Below are 15,998 nucleotides of genomic sequence, written 5' to 3'. Positions count from 1 at the left end.
GACACAGGATGGTTACAAATGAGAGGTTTATTTTTTTTACCAACTAGAAGTAGGTTGGAGGCCTACACTTTTTGACACTTTATTTAGAGACTGTTAAAGTGTATTCAGGATGCATACAAGAGAAAATCCAAACAGGCTGCCTACTGACCATTTATTGTACTTTGGACATACTTGATCTGACTGGTGAGACTTCATTATACCAGCAAACTTTACAAAGTTGTAAGATAAGAACCATTTTTGTTTCTGATCATGTCTTATGTACTGTATATTATTGTTAATAAATCATTCTGTTTACTTAACATTTAGTCCAGAGTTTCATTATGTTACCAGATGCTCAGCAATATGAGCTGGTACCTGAGTATATATTGTCAGAGATTACCCTGTAGTTGCATCTACTGTGGCTACTGTATTTCAATTCATTTTGATCCCAAAAGGTTTACATTCACCTGAGTTACGTACATGAAGATACCTTATAGGTAAATCTGTTTTACTACTGAAGGTGGGCTTTTAAAGATGCACCCCATAGTCATAAGTTATATAAATATATTTCATAATTCATTTGCAAATACCAGTCCAGAACATGTGAACCATTTTCCTTTTTATCTCGCTTCAAAGCCAGATATGTGTTTAGGTGTCTGCAGAAGTTGGTTGCTCTCTGTTTGCAGCAGTTGCTGAATGTCCATTCTGGTGATGGGATGCATGAGGACACAAGCTCTCCGAGGGGAGTCATCAGCTGGATTCCTACCATCAATCAGCACGATTGGGAAGATTGAGTGGAATTTAATGATATCGGGCACTGTGTCGAATGTCTGAGAACAAGTCAGTGAAGATCAGGGTTATATATACACCAATGAATGAAGGCTATAGGAGGCTATGCCCATATGAACAACAAACTGTAAAATCCTCGCTCAAAGTACTGTAAATGGTATCAAACATTGAGCCGCGATATCTAAAATGCATCATGTTCTTAAGTAAATACTCATTTCAATGTACAAAAATGTGGCATGTGGCTCATCAACATAATCACGGAATCAGGCTAAATGTCCACCATATCACATTTATTATGCTTTTTGTCCTTCCTGCGCAATGAATTCATGGATTACTTTAGAGACCACTTACATCATGTGTCCTTAGTCCCGTGCCCAGCGTATACTTGCTGGTCCCGAGGCTGTAGCGGATCTGGAGGTTATAGACGCGCTTCTCGAAGAACAAGGCCAGAACCAGGGGCTCCTCAGATGTGCACTTGGAACAGTCCCTGACCAGGAACGCACCGTCCTGCCAGGAGAGATCAAAATGAATAAATATAGGCCTACTAAAATAATTAACAAAATATAGAAAATATCCTTATCTAGAATGAGACACGATCAAAGACAAAAATACATATATAACCATGTTGACAAGACTACCATAACCAAATACAAATAGTCTCAAATGAACAGGCCGAACTACAACACTGTCCAATCAATTATTTTGTATGCTCAAAATTCAAGTATGATTATGACACATACTTTTCTCATAATGCACGGTTCAAATACAGTGTAACCCATCCAACTCTTTAGCATTATATAAAATGTTTTGAATGGCATAGTGGTTTGAATGTAATAAATATGTTATATGTTATATTTTCAATGCAGTCCCTGATATGGACTATGATTTGGAATGAAATGTGAACTAATGTAGCGTTGGATGTGCAGATCAGTAGTCAGGTACAGTGAAGTGAAGGAGATTACCGTGGTATAATTTTAGTGCTGAGCTCAAACCTGTGGTGTGGTATATTTTTAGAGCAGAGCTCACAGCTTTTTTGGTGTGTGTGTGTGTGTGTGTGTGTGTGTGTGTGTGTGTGTGTGTGTGTGTGTGTGTGTGTGTGTGTGTGTGTGTGTGTGTGTGTGTGTGTGTGTGTGTGTGTGTGTGTGTGTGTGTAGGCTTAGGGGTTGGTGAGATGGCATAATCTGTACCCTGTTCACCAGATGAAGAGCATGCTCTGCCTCCACTCGTGAAAAGTCTCCCACATACCAGTCGGACATCTACAAAGACACAACAAAACAGATAAAAGTCCCTTTCCACATATTACAAAGTGTGTTATTATTTAGTGTCAGAGGCGATTCTAGACATTGGACGCCCCTATAACAAAAATGCACTACCTTCATTGAGAAACTGCACTGTGTCTAAAGGCCGCCAGCCCTTTGATGACATTGCTATTAAGATGTGCTTAAGTAATTACAGGCAAAATCAATTGTGGAATGAAGGTGTATACTTTAGGCCTACTGGACATGGTTTGAAAATGAATTTGTCTGTGTACCACAGCAGGCCTCTCCTGAGGTTTGAAGTTGCTATGATCCAAATCCTCTTTATCTTGAGGCCACTCATGGTGTCTCTTCACGGAGTTGTTATCTGAGAACACGAACGCATGCACGCACGCACGCACACACACGCACACACGCACACACACACACACACACACACACACACACACACACACACACACACACACACACACACACACACACACACACACACACACACACAATCAAGAAGTAGTTATTTTTTGCATGTTCATATGAATGACTATTGACTAATGTATAGTTTTGTATTTGAACTGAGTTACCTGTCAGTCCCTCTTTTCGAGGCATTTGTCTGTAAGAGATTTCAGATTACTATTAATTTATTAGCAAATTTAATTTCAAGAATGATGTATTTTAAGACATATTAGTTCCAACAATACCTTGAATCAAACAGTTCCTGAGATTCAAGATCTAAAGACAGCCTTTGTGGAGGCTTGGAGGCTCTCTCTCCTGGAAAAGAAACAAAACAATGAATTTTACATGTGTTGTATTTGTGTTTTACTTTTCTTTTACTAACCCCACATCTTAATGAAGAAAACAAGGTCTGCACAGTAGGCAGTTTGGTAGTTTTCTTCACATGAATCGGAAGTTAACCCTAATTTCACAACCAGACACTGTATGTCAACAATCATATACAGTAGGCCCACTAATCATCAAGGAATACTTCATGTATCTTATGCATTTAAGTTGTGACGGGCCTTTACTTGAACTGAGTAGAGTATTGGGATTCACACAACTAACTCCTTAGTTATATAAGCAGGAGCCTTTTAGAGCGGCATGCTTCTCGTCATCCACAGCCAGTTAAAAGCAACTTACTAGAGAGTGCTCTCCTCAAACCACAGCATTTTAATCTAATGCACTATCTAAACTTTTGCAGAGCTAGAATACCATAACTTCCCACCTCTCTGGTCGCTGCAACTTCAGTTACGACATTGACACACATGCAACTTACGAAACTTACGAAAATGGGATGATATGTATTCAGTAATGAATGGCTGTAATACTGTGAAATGGGCACTTGTACAACTCATCAAATGTTGTAAGTTAAGAGTTTTGTTGTATAAATGTATAATACTATTTAGGACTAACTAGTGTCATCTATGTGTTCTTGGAAGGAATAAACCAATATTGGGCTAAGCACACAACAGACTTGACACGTGCACCTGCTGGAACTGAGTTGGACTTTGCCCCTGTGTATCTAAGGAGGTATGATAAACAACATTGAGCATGAGGCCTGCCGTAAGCAGCTCCTCCACATTCTAGTCAATTTGTTTTGTTAGATTGACCGCATACAAATTTGAATATAAAGTAAGTTAAAATTGTTACATGGTTAAACAATTGCTGTACAACTTCAATAAAACTGTTAGTCTTAGCTTCCATTATGAGTCGAGTTCTGTAGAAAGTTTTACTGAGAGGTTAGGATTATACACCTCTGATTTAGTTTTTTTTCTCTCAAAAAGTCATTACATAACAGCTTTAAATAGTAGTTGCCGTGCACTTTTGTGTGTGCCAGTTTCAGTATTGTGCAAGCGAGTCATAACAATAATAACATGTTATGCAATCATGACAGTCTTCAGACTCCTCTATTTTGGTATTGAATGACTTGGCTGATATGTTTTCTCAATAATGTGTCATTGTATATTAAACTTAAATAATATAGCCTACATTAAGTCTGTACTGCGTAATCACAGGATGTTGTATAAGTTTGTGTGAAGTGCCACATTTAAAGACACAGTGTAAAACCACAGAATTTTCTGCTCATCACTGTCCAGTTCTTCGTTTGAGCGGTGTGTTTTATTTCAAAAATCCTAAAAAGGACTACACATAAGTTTATCCTGACAGCTTTAAATTAACCGACCATTCCTCATCTCACAGTCTTATTGAACCAGATCTACTCTTTCTTTTGTGTAGACACACAATTGTTCCAAAGAGGTAGGATAGATCCACACTTCAAAATGCCGTTTAGAATTATGTAGAGAACAATATTTAATCTTTTATCAGACTTGCCAGTTATTGACAATTATGTACATGATTTTATAATACAAAATAAAGCAGACTTACCACTGGAGAGCATCATGCATTTGGAGTTAGCCTAAAAGGAAGCATATGCTACTGCATATTCAACATGTATATACGACAAAAAGTTTTCCAGATTTTATAACAAGATGACCATATTACCGTTGGCTGTCTTTGGTGACGTGGAAATCTGAAATTAATTCGAAAAAAATAAGAAAAGAGAAAATACCTTTAGTAAAGCATATTGCATCACGTATATGGCATGTCACAATTGCAAATATAAATGCCTAAATATGTATCTTGCACCTTTGAATTGATTTGTGTGTTTTGCATCGCCCCCTCTAAATTGTGGACCAGTCTCTAACATAGTGGGGAAATCCCATAACAAGAACACACAAAAAAGAACCAACAGCACTGGCCCTTGAAGACTGTCAGACCACTGGAAAATGCCCAATGTGTCAGATTACTAGTCCTGGCCCACTGATGATATGCATTTTACACACACGCACACGCACACACATGCACGCACGCACGCGCGCGCACACACACACACACACACACACACACACACACACACACACACACACACACACACACACACACACACACACACACACACACACACACACACACACACACACACACACACACACACACACACACACACACACAAAGAAGAGCACTTCTCCCTCTCACACGTACAGTACATTTGCCAAAGCCTTTGGATTTTAGTCATTTAGATTTTTAAAAAAATGTTCATTGCTTAGAAATAAAGTATAGCATGCAAGGATATTTGAGTTGTCTGGCTGTATGGTGCATGTGTTTGTGTGTGTGGGTAGGTGGAGTGTTAAAATTCCCATTGAAATCTCAATGTGGATGATGACACAATGTCTGAGCTATGTTTCGGTCCACTGTTTTTTTCTTCAGTAGAAACTTCAGGTGGCAGTTGGCATGCTATCAAGATCATGCAGGCAAATGCATCAAACCAGCTATGAAGTAGCTGGGCAGCATTGCTCAAATTTCAAGTCCATTTTCCCCAATAGCCGAACAGTAAATGACACATATCCAGTAGTTAGTTTGTGCCACTGCTCCTTTTCATTTGTACTTGTAAAGGCTTAGTCTCTGATGTTCATACATGACACATGGGCAATGTATTTTATAAATCGTCTTTTATGGGTACTTGTATTCAATGGTGTAGCTTTTTTTATTTTATAATCTTAAGATGCAAACCTCCATCTCAGCAAATGCCACATGTACGTAATTGTGCGATCTCCACATAATATATATATATATATATATATATATATATATATATATATATATATATATATATATATATATATATATATATACTGTATATATATATATATATATACTGTATATATATATATATATATATATATATATATATATATATATATATATATATATATATATATATATATATACTGTATATAAAGTGGAGAATGCACAATTATATATATAAAATATTTATAATATTAAATATATATAATATTTTCTACAACTATTCAGCTATTTCTAATGTGCAATCTGCCTCTTGATGTCTAAAGAGGTGGGAGACAAGAAAAAGTGGTGCTCACTCCTTCCATGTTGGTCCACTATGTGAGGTCTGGATGTCTGCTGTGTAGCCTCCATGGCTTGGGGGTGAAACATAGGGTCTCGGCCCGAGAGCTGGTGCAATCTGTGAGGTCTTGGTGTCTGCTTCGTTGCCTCCATGACTGGGGGGTGGGACGTAGGGTCTCGGCCCAAGAGCTGGCTCACAATGTGATGTCTGGGTGTCTGCTGTATAGCCTCCATGACTTAGGGGTGAAAGGTAGGGTCTCAGCCCGAGAGCTGGTGCACCCGGTGATGTCTGGGTGTCTGCTGTGTAGCCTCCATGGCTTGGGGGTGAAACGTAGGGTCTCGGCCCGAGAGCTGGTGCACTCTGTGAGGTCTTGGTGTCTGCCTCGTAGCCTCCATGGCTGGGGATTGAGACTGTGGGTCGCCTCAGAGCAGGGATGTCCTCTCCAGCGGTTGGAAGTCTGATGCCAGTGGCAGGCAAGCCACGACCAGGAATCAAAGGAGCAGGCTTAGGAAGCCTATTACAGAACACACAATCACAGTTCATGTTAACCCTTTAAGACACGGTGTTATACATTTGCTGTTACCAGAATGGCAATGACCAAGTGGTAGTGCATTACTAAAGGCCCTGTGCCATGTCATAGTACTGTAGTACTATGGTACTTGACTTTTCAATGGCTATTACAGCATGCCACTGGAGGTACAGCGTACAATAAAGGGTTAAGGTATAACACTGAATGTACAGTACATTCATACCAAGTGAGCAAGAAGTGGGCTGATGTGAGGATGGCTGCTATTTATAACGCCGTGGGCTTCTGTAACTCCTTTCACCTGCTCACACGCACACACCGATGTTCATACAGAAATCTATTCGCTTGACTTGTTTTCTAGTGGGATACTGACTTTGTACATGAAAATTGTCAATAGCGTGCAAATGCTTCAACGAGCAAAACGATATGTGACAACAAACACACAGCCTGGCAAGTCTCCTGTCCATTCACAGAACTAAAAATGAAGGGGAATGACGTCCACAATGTGCTCATGCACCACAGAAGTTCTACAGCAATAGGACTCATCATGCTCCCATATTGCACTTGAGCGTAAGTGTGCGCAGATCAAGAGATTGGCTAACAGAGACGTGTGTGTGTGTGTGTGTGTGTGTGTGTGTGTGTGTGTGTGTGTGTGTGTGTGTGTGTGTGTGTGTGTGTGTGTGTGTGTGTGTGTGTGTGTGTGTGTGTGTGTGGGGCCAATGCTCACTCCTTCCATGCTGGTGCTGTGTGGGACTGTGTCGAGGGGTCTGTTGGGTAGCTTCCAGTGCTTGGTAGTCTGGAACTTGGAGAAGTTACCTCACGCGTACGGGCTACTGGGACTGGTTTAGCAGGCCTTAAACAGAGAAACAGTCTTATTAGTATATACATATACTACATACCGTACATACATACATACATACATACATACATACATACATACATACATACATACATACATACATACATACATACATACATACATACAGACAGACAGACAGACAGACATACATACATACATAGTGTACTTAAATACATACATACATAGATACATACATAGATACATAGGCCTACATACATACAGTGCCCTCCATAATTATTGGCACCCCTGGTTGAGATGTGTTTTTTAGCTTCCAATTATTTTAATTTTTTTCTAAATAATATGGGACCTTAATGGAAAAAAAGAGAAAAATCCAACCTTCAATACAAGTGCATTTATTCAGTGGGGAAAAAAACCCACATAAAGAAATAATTATTTGACATCAAATAATGTGTGTCACAATTATTAGCACCCCTGGTGTTAATATTTTGTACAACCCCCTTTTGCCAACAAAACAGCACCTAATCTTCTCCTATAATGTTTCACAAGATGGGAAAAGACAGAAAGAGGGATCTTCAGCCATTCCTCTTTGCAGAATCTCTCTAAATCATCCAGAGACCTGGGTCCTCTCCGCTGTACTCTCCTCTTCAGCTCACCCCACAGGTTCTCAATGGGGTTGAGGTCAGGGGACTGAGATGGCCATGGGAGGAGCTTGATTTTGTGTCTGGTGAACCATTTCTGTGTAGATTTGGCCATATGTTTAGGCTCATTGTCTTGCTGAAAGACCCAGTGACGACCCAGCTTCAGCTTCAGCAGAGGGCAACAGATTTTGATTTAAAATGTACTGGTATTTCAAAGCATTCATGATGCCATGCACCCTAACAAGGTTCCCAGGGCCTTTGGAAGCGAAACAGCCCCACAGCATCACTGACCCACCCCCATACTTCACAGTGGGTATGAGGTGCTTTTCAGCATGCGCATCTTTCGTGGTACGCCAGACCCACTTAGAGTGTTTGTTGCCAAAAAGCTCAATCTTGGTCTCATCTGACCAAAGCACACGGTCCCAGTTGAAGCCCCAATACCGCTTGGCGAACTCCAGACGCTTGCGTTTATGATTGTGAGTGAGGAAAGGTTTTCTCCGTGCATGCCTCCCAAACAGCTTGTTGCCGTGTAGACAGCGCCTGATGGTTGATTTGGAGACTTTGTGACCCCAGGATGCTACCATTTGTTGTAATTCTGTAACAGTGAGCTTTGGAGATCTTTTGATTTCTCTTACCATCCTCCTCACTGTGCGTGGTGGCAAAATAAACTTGGGTCCTCGTCCAGGCTTGTTTACCACTGTTCCAGTTGTTTTGAACTTCTTAATTATTCCTCTCACAGTGGATATGGGCAGCTGCAGTTGAGTGGCAATCTTCTTGTAGCCTCTGCCTGACCTGTGAAGGTCGACGCACATCTGCCTCACTTGTATGCTGTGTTCCTTTGTCTTTCCCATGTGTAAGAGTGGATAAGAGAAATGGCCTCGGTGTCACGTCATATTTATACCCCAGGGAAACAGGAAGTGATGAATTACTAATTAAATGTTCCTACATACTCTGGTAAACTTTGTAAACTACTGTAGAAATGACAGAAATGCTTCAATTATATTTATTTCCTGGGAATTGTTAAGGGTGCCAATAATTGTGGAACAGGTGATTTAATGAAAAATAATTATTTTTTAGTCAGGGATTTTTTTATTTTCTTACAATTCATTTGAGTTGAAGGCTACATTTTCCTACAATTTTCAGTGTGACAGTATTCTTCTGCAATAAACACTGAATTTATTTTAAGGCTTTTAACACATCTCAACCAGGGGTGCCAATAATTATGGAGGGCACTGTACATACATACATACATACATACATACATACACATACATACATATTGTACATACATACTGTACATATTGTACATAGCCTACATACAGATGTTCGTTTGTCATTGAGGGACAATATCCCTATTGGGGGTGTTGGGAGACTTATGATGAGGTACAGTAAAGGGGTGCTTGTTCAAAAATGGTTGAGAGCCACTGCTCTGGAGTATTACCACGGCTCGATAACCAGACAACATCAGGTAGGCTTAATTAAATACGGTAACCTTAAAGCGGTATCATAATTTCTTTCATAATGATAATGACACATCTCTAAGGAAAGCCATTGAGGTACCAGTTAAGTAATGTGTCCATGATCAAATTAGCCAAAGCAATTATTGTGTTGTAGGCTACTTGTCCTTCGTGGTTCATTTTTTTTAGATAAAAGTTAGTCTTACCTTGGAGGGCTTCTCCGACGCTAGAAAGTAGTAACACATAATGTTTTCGTTATTGAACGTATTCACGCTGAAACATTGCACATTCCTTCAACAGGAATATATAAAAATAAATGCATTTTACCTGATGCAGATCAGAAACATTGGTCTTTGAGGGCCCATCTAGGGACACATAACAAATCAACCAAACTGTCACGTATGCACCAATATATGTTTGTTCCAAGTATACACCGTGTGTGTGTGTGTGTGTGTGTGTGTGTGTGTGTGTGTGTGTGTGTGTGTGTGTGTGTGTGTGTGTGTGTGTGTGTGTGTGTGTGTGCGTGCGCGCATGTGTGTGCGTGTGTGTGTGTGCGCATGTGTGTGCGCGTGCGCTTGCAGTAGGTGAAAGAAGTTAAGGAAGCCAACAGTTCTATAAATAGCAGCCAGCTTCACATCAGCCCACTTCCTGCTCCCACAAACTCTTCAGAACAGCGATGTGTATGCGTGGGTGCACGTCACATGTCTGTGTGTGTGAATGTGTGCGTGTGTACGTGCGCGTGCGCACAGTTGTGCGTGTGTGTGTGCAATACATGTTTACCTGTTTTCTCAGTCTTATTTTTTGTCTGCCTGCCTGGTTTGAGGTCTCTATTGACTGCAGGCCCTGTGAAAAGAGATGTCACTAGGTAAGAGGTAAGAGAGCCTTTAGATAGCCTGAGTATCACAGCTTCAGAGCCCTGCGAGCATTTGATCTGGCCTACTCGCAGTGTCAAACCATTTCTCCAAGGGAGATGCAAAGGGTGTGCCTAGCTCTTGAAATGTCCCTGCTCCTGAAATGCCTCTGCTTGAAGCTACAATCAATAAGACAACCCATTACTTTATCTATTTACCTGCTGACTAAACTGACGTCATTGCCAGTCCAAACATTGAAAATGCTGACAATTGATAGATCCCCACTATGTTCTAGATCAGGGGTGGGGAACCTACTGTACATGTCGAGGGCCGTTTACAGCCCTTGAGGACATCTTATCCTGCTTCCGATATCATTTGAATGTTATGCAGCTTCACATGAAATGTGATATGTTTTGTGAAGGAATCTTAGAAATCACATTTGCAATACAATTACTGTAAGTCATATTTCAGGGAAGCTAGGATAGGTGGGGTCTGTTGTAAAGGTGGCCACCTTCAATAAAGGCCTGAAGTGCAGGGGGAAATCCTGGCTTGTGTTCATAGTACGGCCCTTGGAGGAATTTGAAGTGGCCCTTAGAATGAAAAAGGTTCAAAGGCCCCCGCCAGCCTTTATCTAGTAAGCCTTTCTCGTGAAGCCTTGAATCACATTTGTTTTTCATTTTATTTTCCACAGGTTTGATCGTTTCTGCATTAAAAACAGCATGTTGTCCTTTTAAATAGCCAGTAGCAACTTACCTGGGATGACCCTTTTTGGAGGGCTCGGATGATTATTGAATTTGTTCTGCCAGGCACAACAAAGGATACAGTGATGTTATTTCAAACACCTTCCATTGAAGAAAATGTTGGCATTCAGTGAAAAGATACAGAAATCAGGAATAATTTATAGATTTAAAAAAAAAATTCAATTTAACCTGTCTTAGATTGCCTTATGCAGAGGTGGAAAGAGTACAGAAAATGTGTACTCAAGTAAAAGTATCTTTACTTTGCCTAAATTCTACTCAAGTACAAGTAAAAGTACCTATCTAAAAATCTACTCAAGTAAAAGTAAAAAGTACTTCACTTAAAATGTAATTTGAGTAAAAAGTACTTAGTTACTTTTAATTAGCTTTCCTCTTGAGAATGTCATGTTTATTTTTCGTCCTCCATAACCTCTATCTCTTGCTTGGCACCAGGCATCATCCAATACATTGATACAAGATAGTAAAATAGTGGAAATGCTGTGTGCCATCCTGCACAATCTTTCATTTCTGGCGGATTGTGGCATTATTGTGCATGGCATTTTGTCTCTCAGTCAATTTTTTTTTACTCAGTACTCAGGCCAGGTTCCAGTGTAATTGAGTAAAGTACTTGGGACAAAATGTACTCAAGTACAAGTAAAAGTATTAATTTAAAAAATTACTTAAAAAGTACAAAGTATTCATAAAAGCTACTCAAGTACAATATTGAGTAAAAGTAAAAAGTTACTTTTCCACCCCTGGCCTTATGCCACAAGAGTAAAAAGAATACATCATTTAAAACATATGTGATATTATTATGATTATTGTGATCATCAATATTATATTATTATTATTGTCATGAAAGTGATATTTTTTATTCTCCATACAGGTGACTTACTCTGCCTTCCGCACTGGGTATTGGTCTGTGGTGACCCCTGTCTTGAAAAAGTGCAAAAAACAAGATATCATTTCAAAAGTGTATCAATTAATATATTGCTGAAAACATTGTTACTATGACATAGTTGAAAAAAGAAAAAGAAGAAACATTCAAATTTTGAGCCAGAAGAAGTGGTTCTTTTGGTAGTGTTGCAGTTTATCGCTTTGCTCAGTTGACATGTACGCACATACGTACAGGCTACAGACACACACACAAATACTGTACAGATAACCACTCAAACACCCACACACACCACACACAAACACACACGCACGCACGCACTCAAGCACGCACGCGCACGCACGCACACACACACACACACACGCACACTACTAAGAGCAACACTAGGTGCAATACTAACAGATGCAACACCATCAATAACTTCACACCCATGTAATGCTTCTCTATGGCAACAACACATGCAATCTCACTACCACCAAGTGAAAACAAGCAGCCTTATCAATTGTGAACCAGATCATCTGCATTAACATGAAGTGGCCAGAAGAGGGCACTGCTTTCCTTCACTGGAAAGTCTCCAGGAGCAGCAGCTGTAGAGAGATCTACAGTCAACAGAGGGCAATAAAGGTCCATATATGTGACCTACAGTACCAAACACACACATGCATGCACGCATGCACGCACGCACGCACGCACGCGCACACACACGCAAAGTTTAACATGCCACTGAACTCCCTTAGAAAAGCAAGAAATAGAGAATAACATTTAGCTATTTTTTACTCTAGGACCACTCTATTCCACGTAAAACTTAAAAACTTTACTTTCTGCACTGTGCTGGCAATAACCTCCTAATCATACGTTGATGTAGTCAATGCTATTTGGCTGTACTTTTCCATGGAACGATTCCTTTGCTACATTTTCAACAATTGTTGTTTTTCAATATGCCATTGAAATATATGACTTGATGTCCTTGACCTGACCTTGTACCTACCTGCATACTCTGTGTTATGCAGGCAGTGCCTGTATGCATACTATACCCTGTGTTGGTTGGAGGGAGGCCGTGCTTACCTGTGTACTCTATATAAGGGGTCAGTGTCTACGTACTCTGTATACTCTGTGTTAGGTGGACAATGGCCAACATGCATGTGTTCTGTTTTAAAAGGAGGCAGTGCCTACCTGCATACTCTCGGGGAGGTAGTGCTTACCTGTGTACTCTGAGGCATTGCCTGCATACTCTGTGTTATGGCTTATGGGGCAATGTCGACTTACCTGCTCTGGGTTAAGAACAATGACTCACATGCTTTCCAGCCTACTCTGTATTAGGGAGGCAGTGCCTACCTGCCTATACTCTGTGTTAGGGAGGCAGTGCCTACCTGCCTATACTCTGTGTTAGGGAGGCAGTGCCTACCTATCTACTCTGTGTTATGGGTTGGTATGGCAGTACCAACGGTAGGCTACCTGGGTAGTGTACTCTGCGTTAGGGGAGCAGTACCTGCGTACTCTGTGATGTTGGGTCAGTACCACTCTGTGTTGTTGGGGAAGTACTTACCTGCATACTCTGTGTTAGGGAGACAGTGCCTCGCCGGCTGGATGTGCACCATCCCATCATCGTAGTCCTCCTCCGGAACGGCATAGTCATCCTCATCAGGCTCGTTGTCATGGTGACTGCTGAGCCATGGCCGGTTCCGCTCGTCTCTGCTGCTGCGCTCCTATTGGAGGAGAGGAGCTGGGTCACTCCTAGCACACGGCGTGCATTTGGGTTGAGCGGGGCAGGGACACTGACAGCTTTGACTGGGCCTGGGACAAAATAATCTGAAACGGCCCCCCTTCGCAATGAATACAAAGTAATGGGGACCCAATTCTGGGGCCCCCGTGCCCTTGTGCCCGGATCAACTGTTTTGTTTGTCCCCGCCCTATTGCAGGCTGTGAGAGGGGTGAGGTTGTACAGTTGTACTATGACATAGGAGTCAGTGGGTGATGGAAGATGGTATTTAAATTCCTGATTATTCGTGCTGTGATTAAAATCACTAGCAGCCAGATGTCACGTAGGTCACAATTTCTGTCACAGGAAAATATAGATCTTCAATATATTATGCATCATGTTTAGCTCCTTCAAGTCCATGCAGTATTTATTGTGTGTTGTTTACAAGCCCTGATCTTACGTTGAAAAACATTTTTTCCCCCCAAACTCCAAACGTTTCTTTTATCTGTACAAAAATAAAATAACACAGTTCAAGAGCTATCACCACATTAAACAAACGATTCCCCTCTTTTACTGTGCATATAGTGCAATTATATTATATCTGTTGCCATATTACAATGCCTGCTTCCCATAGGCTACTTGTTTCGTTGACTTTCTTAGTTTTCATTTTTCAATTTCTTAAATTTTAAATTACAGGTGTGAGAAAAATGGAGATTGAACTGAAACTTTTGACGGGCAAAATATAGAATATGAAGAATTTCTGTCAAGATGACTGACATACTCAGGACCACCACAGAACCAGAAGACATTTTGAAGAGAGTCACCAACTCGCTTTATACGTAGGTGGGCTACATTTGACAGCTTGACAGGAAAACAGTTTCAAGCTCAACTCGATAGACGTCGTCACCATAATAAGAAAGCTGCAGTTTCAAGTCTTACATCTGACAGGCTAATTTTCTGATGTCGGAGGAAGTATAACGGATAAGGACACGGCTGGGCAATTAAACAAAGTTAATGCAGAGGTTAAGACATAAGGTTAAAATTAGTCAAGTCAAGTCAAGTGTACTTTATTGTAAAAAATCTATGTACCAGGGTTGGCACAGAAGTTTGAAATTGCGTTTGACCGGTCTCCAATGTACAGTTAAACTAAAAACATTTAAATAAGACATTGGCAATAATCTGTTATATGGGATTGTATGCCGTATTCTTAATGATCTACAGTCAGTGACCTCCACAGAGTGAGCTACATCCTGAACTAAAATGGCTACCATTGCATTTTGAAGTTGCATGCACTATCCTCTGATCTGCTCCTCTGCGGTCTTGGCCTCCTTTCTTGATTTGGTCTTCCCTCAGCAAGTTTCTCTCTCTCTCTCTCTCTCTCTCTCTCTCTCTCTCTCTCTCTCTCTCTCTCTCTCTCTCTCTATCTCTCTCTCTCTCAAAAAGAAAACAGCTAAGAGGATACTGTGGCACAGCTTGCTAAGGAACTTGTCCATATATGAGTTTGGGGACAAAGGTTCAAATCTGGCCTGTTTAATTTCCTAAACCTACCCAAAATCTCTCTCCTATACTCACTTCCCATCTGCGCTCACACTTTCCTATCTAAATAAAGGCAAAAAGATACAAAAAATATCTAAAATCAGAAAAAGAAAACGGCAGACTTACACTGCACCAAACAGGTGTCTTCATTCCACTCACTTAAGCATCAGTCGACTTGTTTAAGTCGTTAAACTCAAAAAAGTTTACCTCAAAAAAGTTATAGAGCTCATTTAAAAACTATAGGCATACTATAAGTGCAGTATACAGAACAAAACATTTACAAAGAGACTCACCATCGTCAGCGTCACATAACTGCTCCCCACGAGGCCTGTATAAAAACAGAACACAATGAGTTAGGCTACTGTAATAAATGAACAGTTCTTGAAATCATAAATAAAACATAAATAAATATATAAAAATAATAAAAACATAAATAAATCATACATTAATACCAATGATAATACATACACAAGAGCTAAATACATAATAAAATCCACCCGCACCAACATCTTCACATTTTAATTTTGGATAGAGTTTGCAATAATTAGTAGGTGTAGTAGGTGTAGTAGTAGTAGGTGGCCTACAAATTTTGAATAACTTCACAAAGAATAAGTTCAACATTCAGTGCCTTGCGTCAGCAGCACACCACAGGTGCTTTCGCAACACACTGCACTTTTCCTTTTGAAAGCAGCTTTTTATACTCGTCCCTTTAGAGGCACTCACAGAGTGCCCCATGACAGATGAAATTAACAGCTCCGCATGAGGCATGAAGTGGACCAACTGAGACAGTCTGGCATGCCGTTGCCTTTCGCACACTTGTCAGGTGTATACAGCATGACGTTTGAAGGGTGTTTGAGTGCAATTTCAGTGCTATTTGAGTGCTATAGGCAACGGAA

The 15,998-nt window shown here is 40.5% G+C and overlaps 1 protein-coding gene across 1 annotated transcript; it reads right to left on the bottom strand.

The window, feature by feature from the left end:
• Positions 1 to 12: 12 nt before the first annotated feature.
• Positions 13 to 15,429, bottom strand: LOC134439159 (B-cell linker protein-like). The gene is made up of 17 exons (XM_063189025.1): positions 15,396 to 15,429; positions 13,414 to 13,573; positions 11,868 to 11,908; positions 10,989 to 11,034; positions 10,165 to 10,227; positions 9,712 to 9,749; positions 9,591 to 9,610; positions 7,197 to 7,322; positions 5,960 to 6,457; positions 4,521 to 4,548; positions 4,404 to 4,434; positions 2,723 to 2,792; positions 2,606 to 2,634; positions 2,300 to 2,391; positions 1,956 to 2,024; positions 1,120 to 1,275; positions 13 to 809 (listed from the first exon to the last, which is right to left on the bottom strand). The coding sequence occupies exons 1-17, from the start codon at positions 15,396 to 15,398 to the stop codon at positions 600 to 602; spliced, it is 1,680 nt and encodes a 559-aa protein (XP_063045095.1). The 5' UTR covers positions 15,399 to 15,429; the 3' UTR covers positions 13 to 599.
• Positions 15,430 to 15,998: the final 569 nt, after the last annotated feature.

Source organism: Engraulis encrasicolus, chromosome 22, assembly GCF_034702125.1.
Source record: "Engraulis encrasicolus isolate BLACKSEA-1 chromosome 22, IST_EnEncr_1.0, whole genome shotgun sequence".
In the NCBI taxonomy this organism is placed as follows: Eukaryota; Metazoa; Chordata; class Actinopteri; order Clupeiformes; family Engraulidae; genus Engraulis; species Engraulis encrasicolus.
The sequence above is the reverse complement of the archived record's forward strand: the minus strand, read 5'-3'. Positions and strand labels throughout refer to the sequence as shown.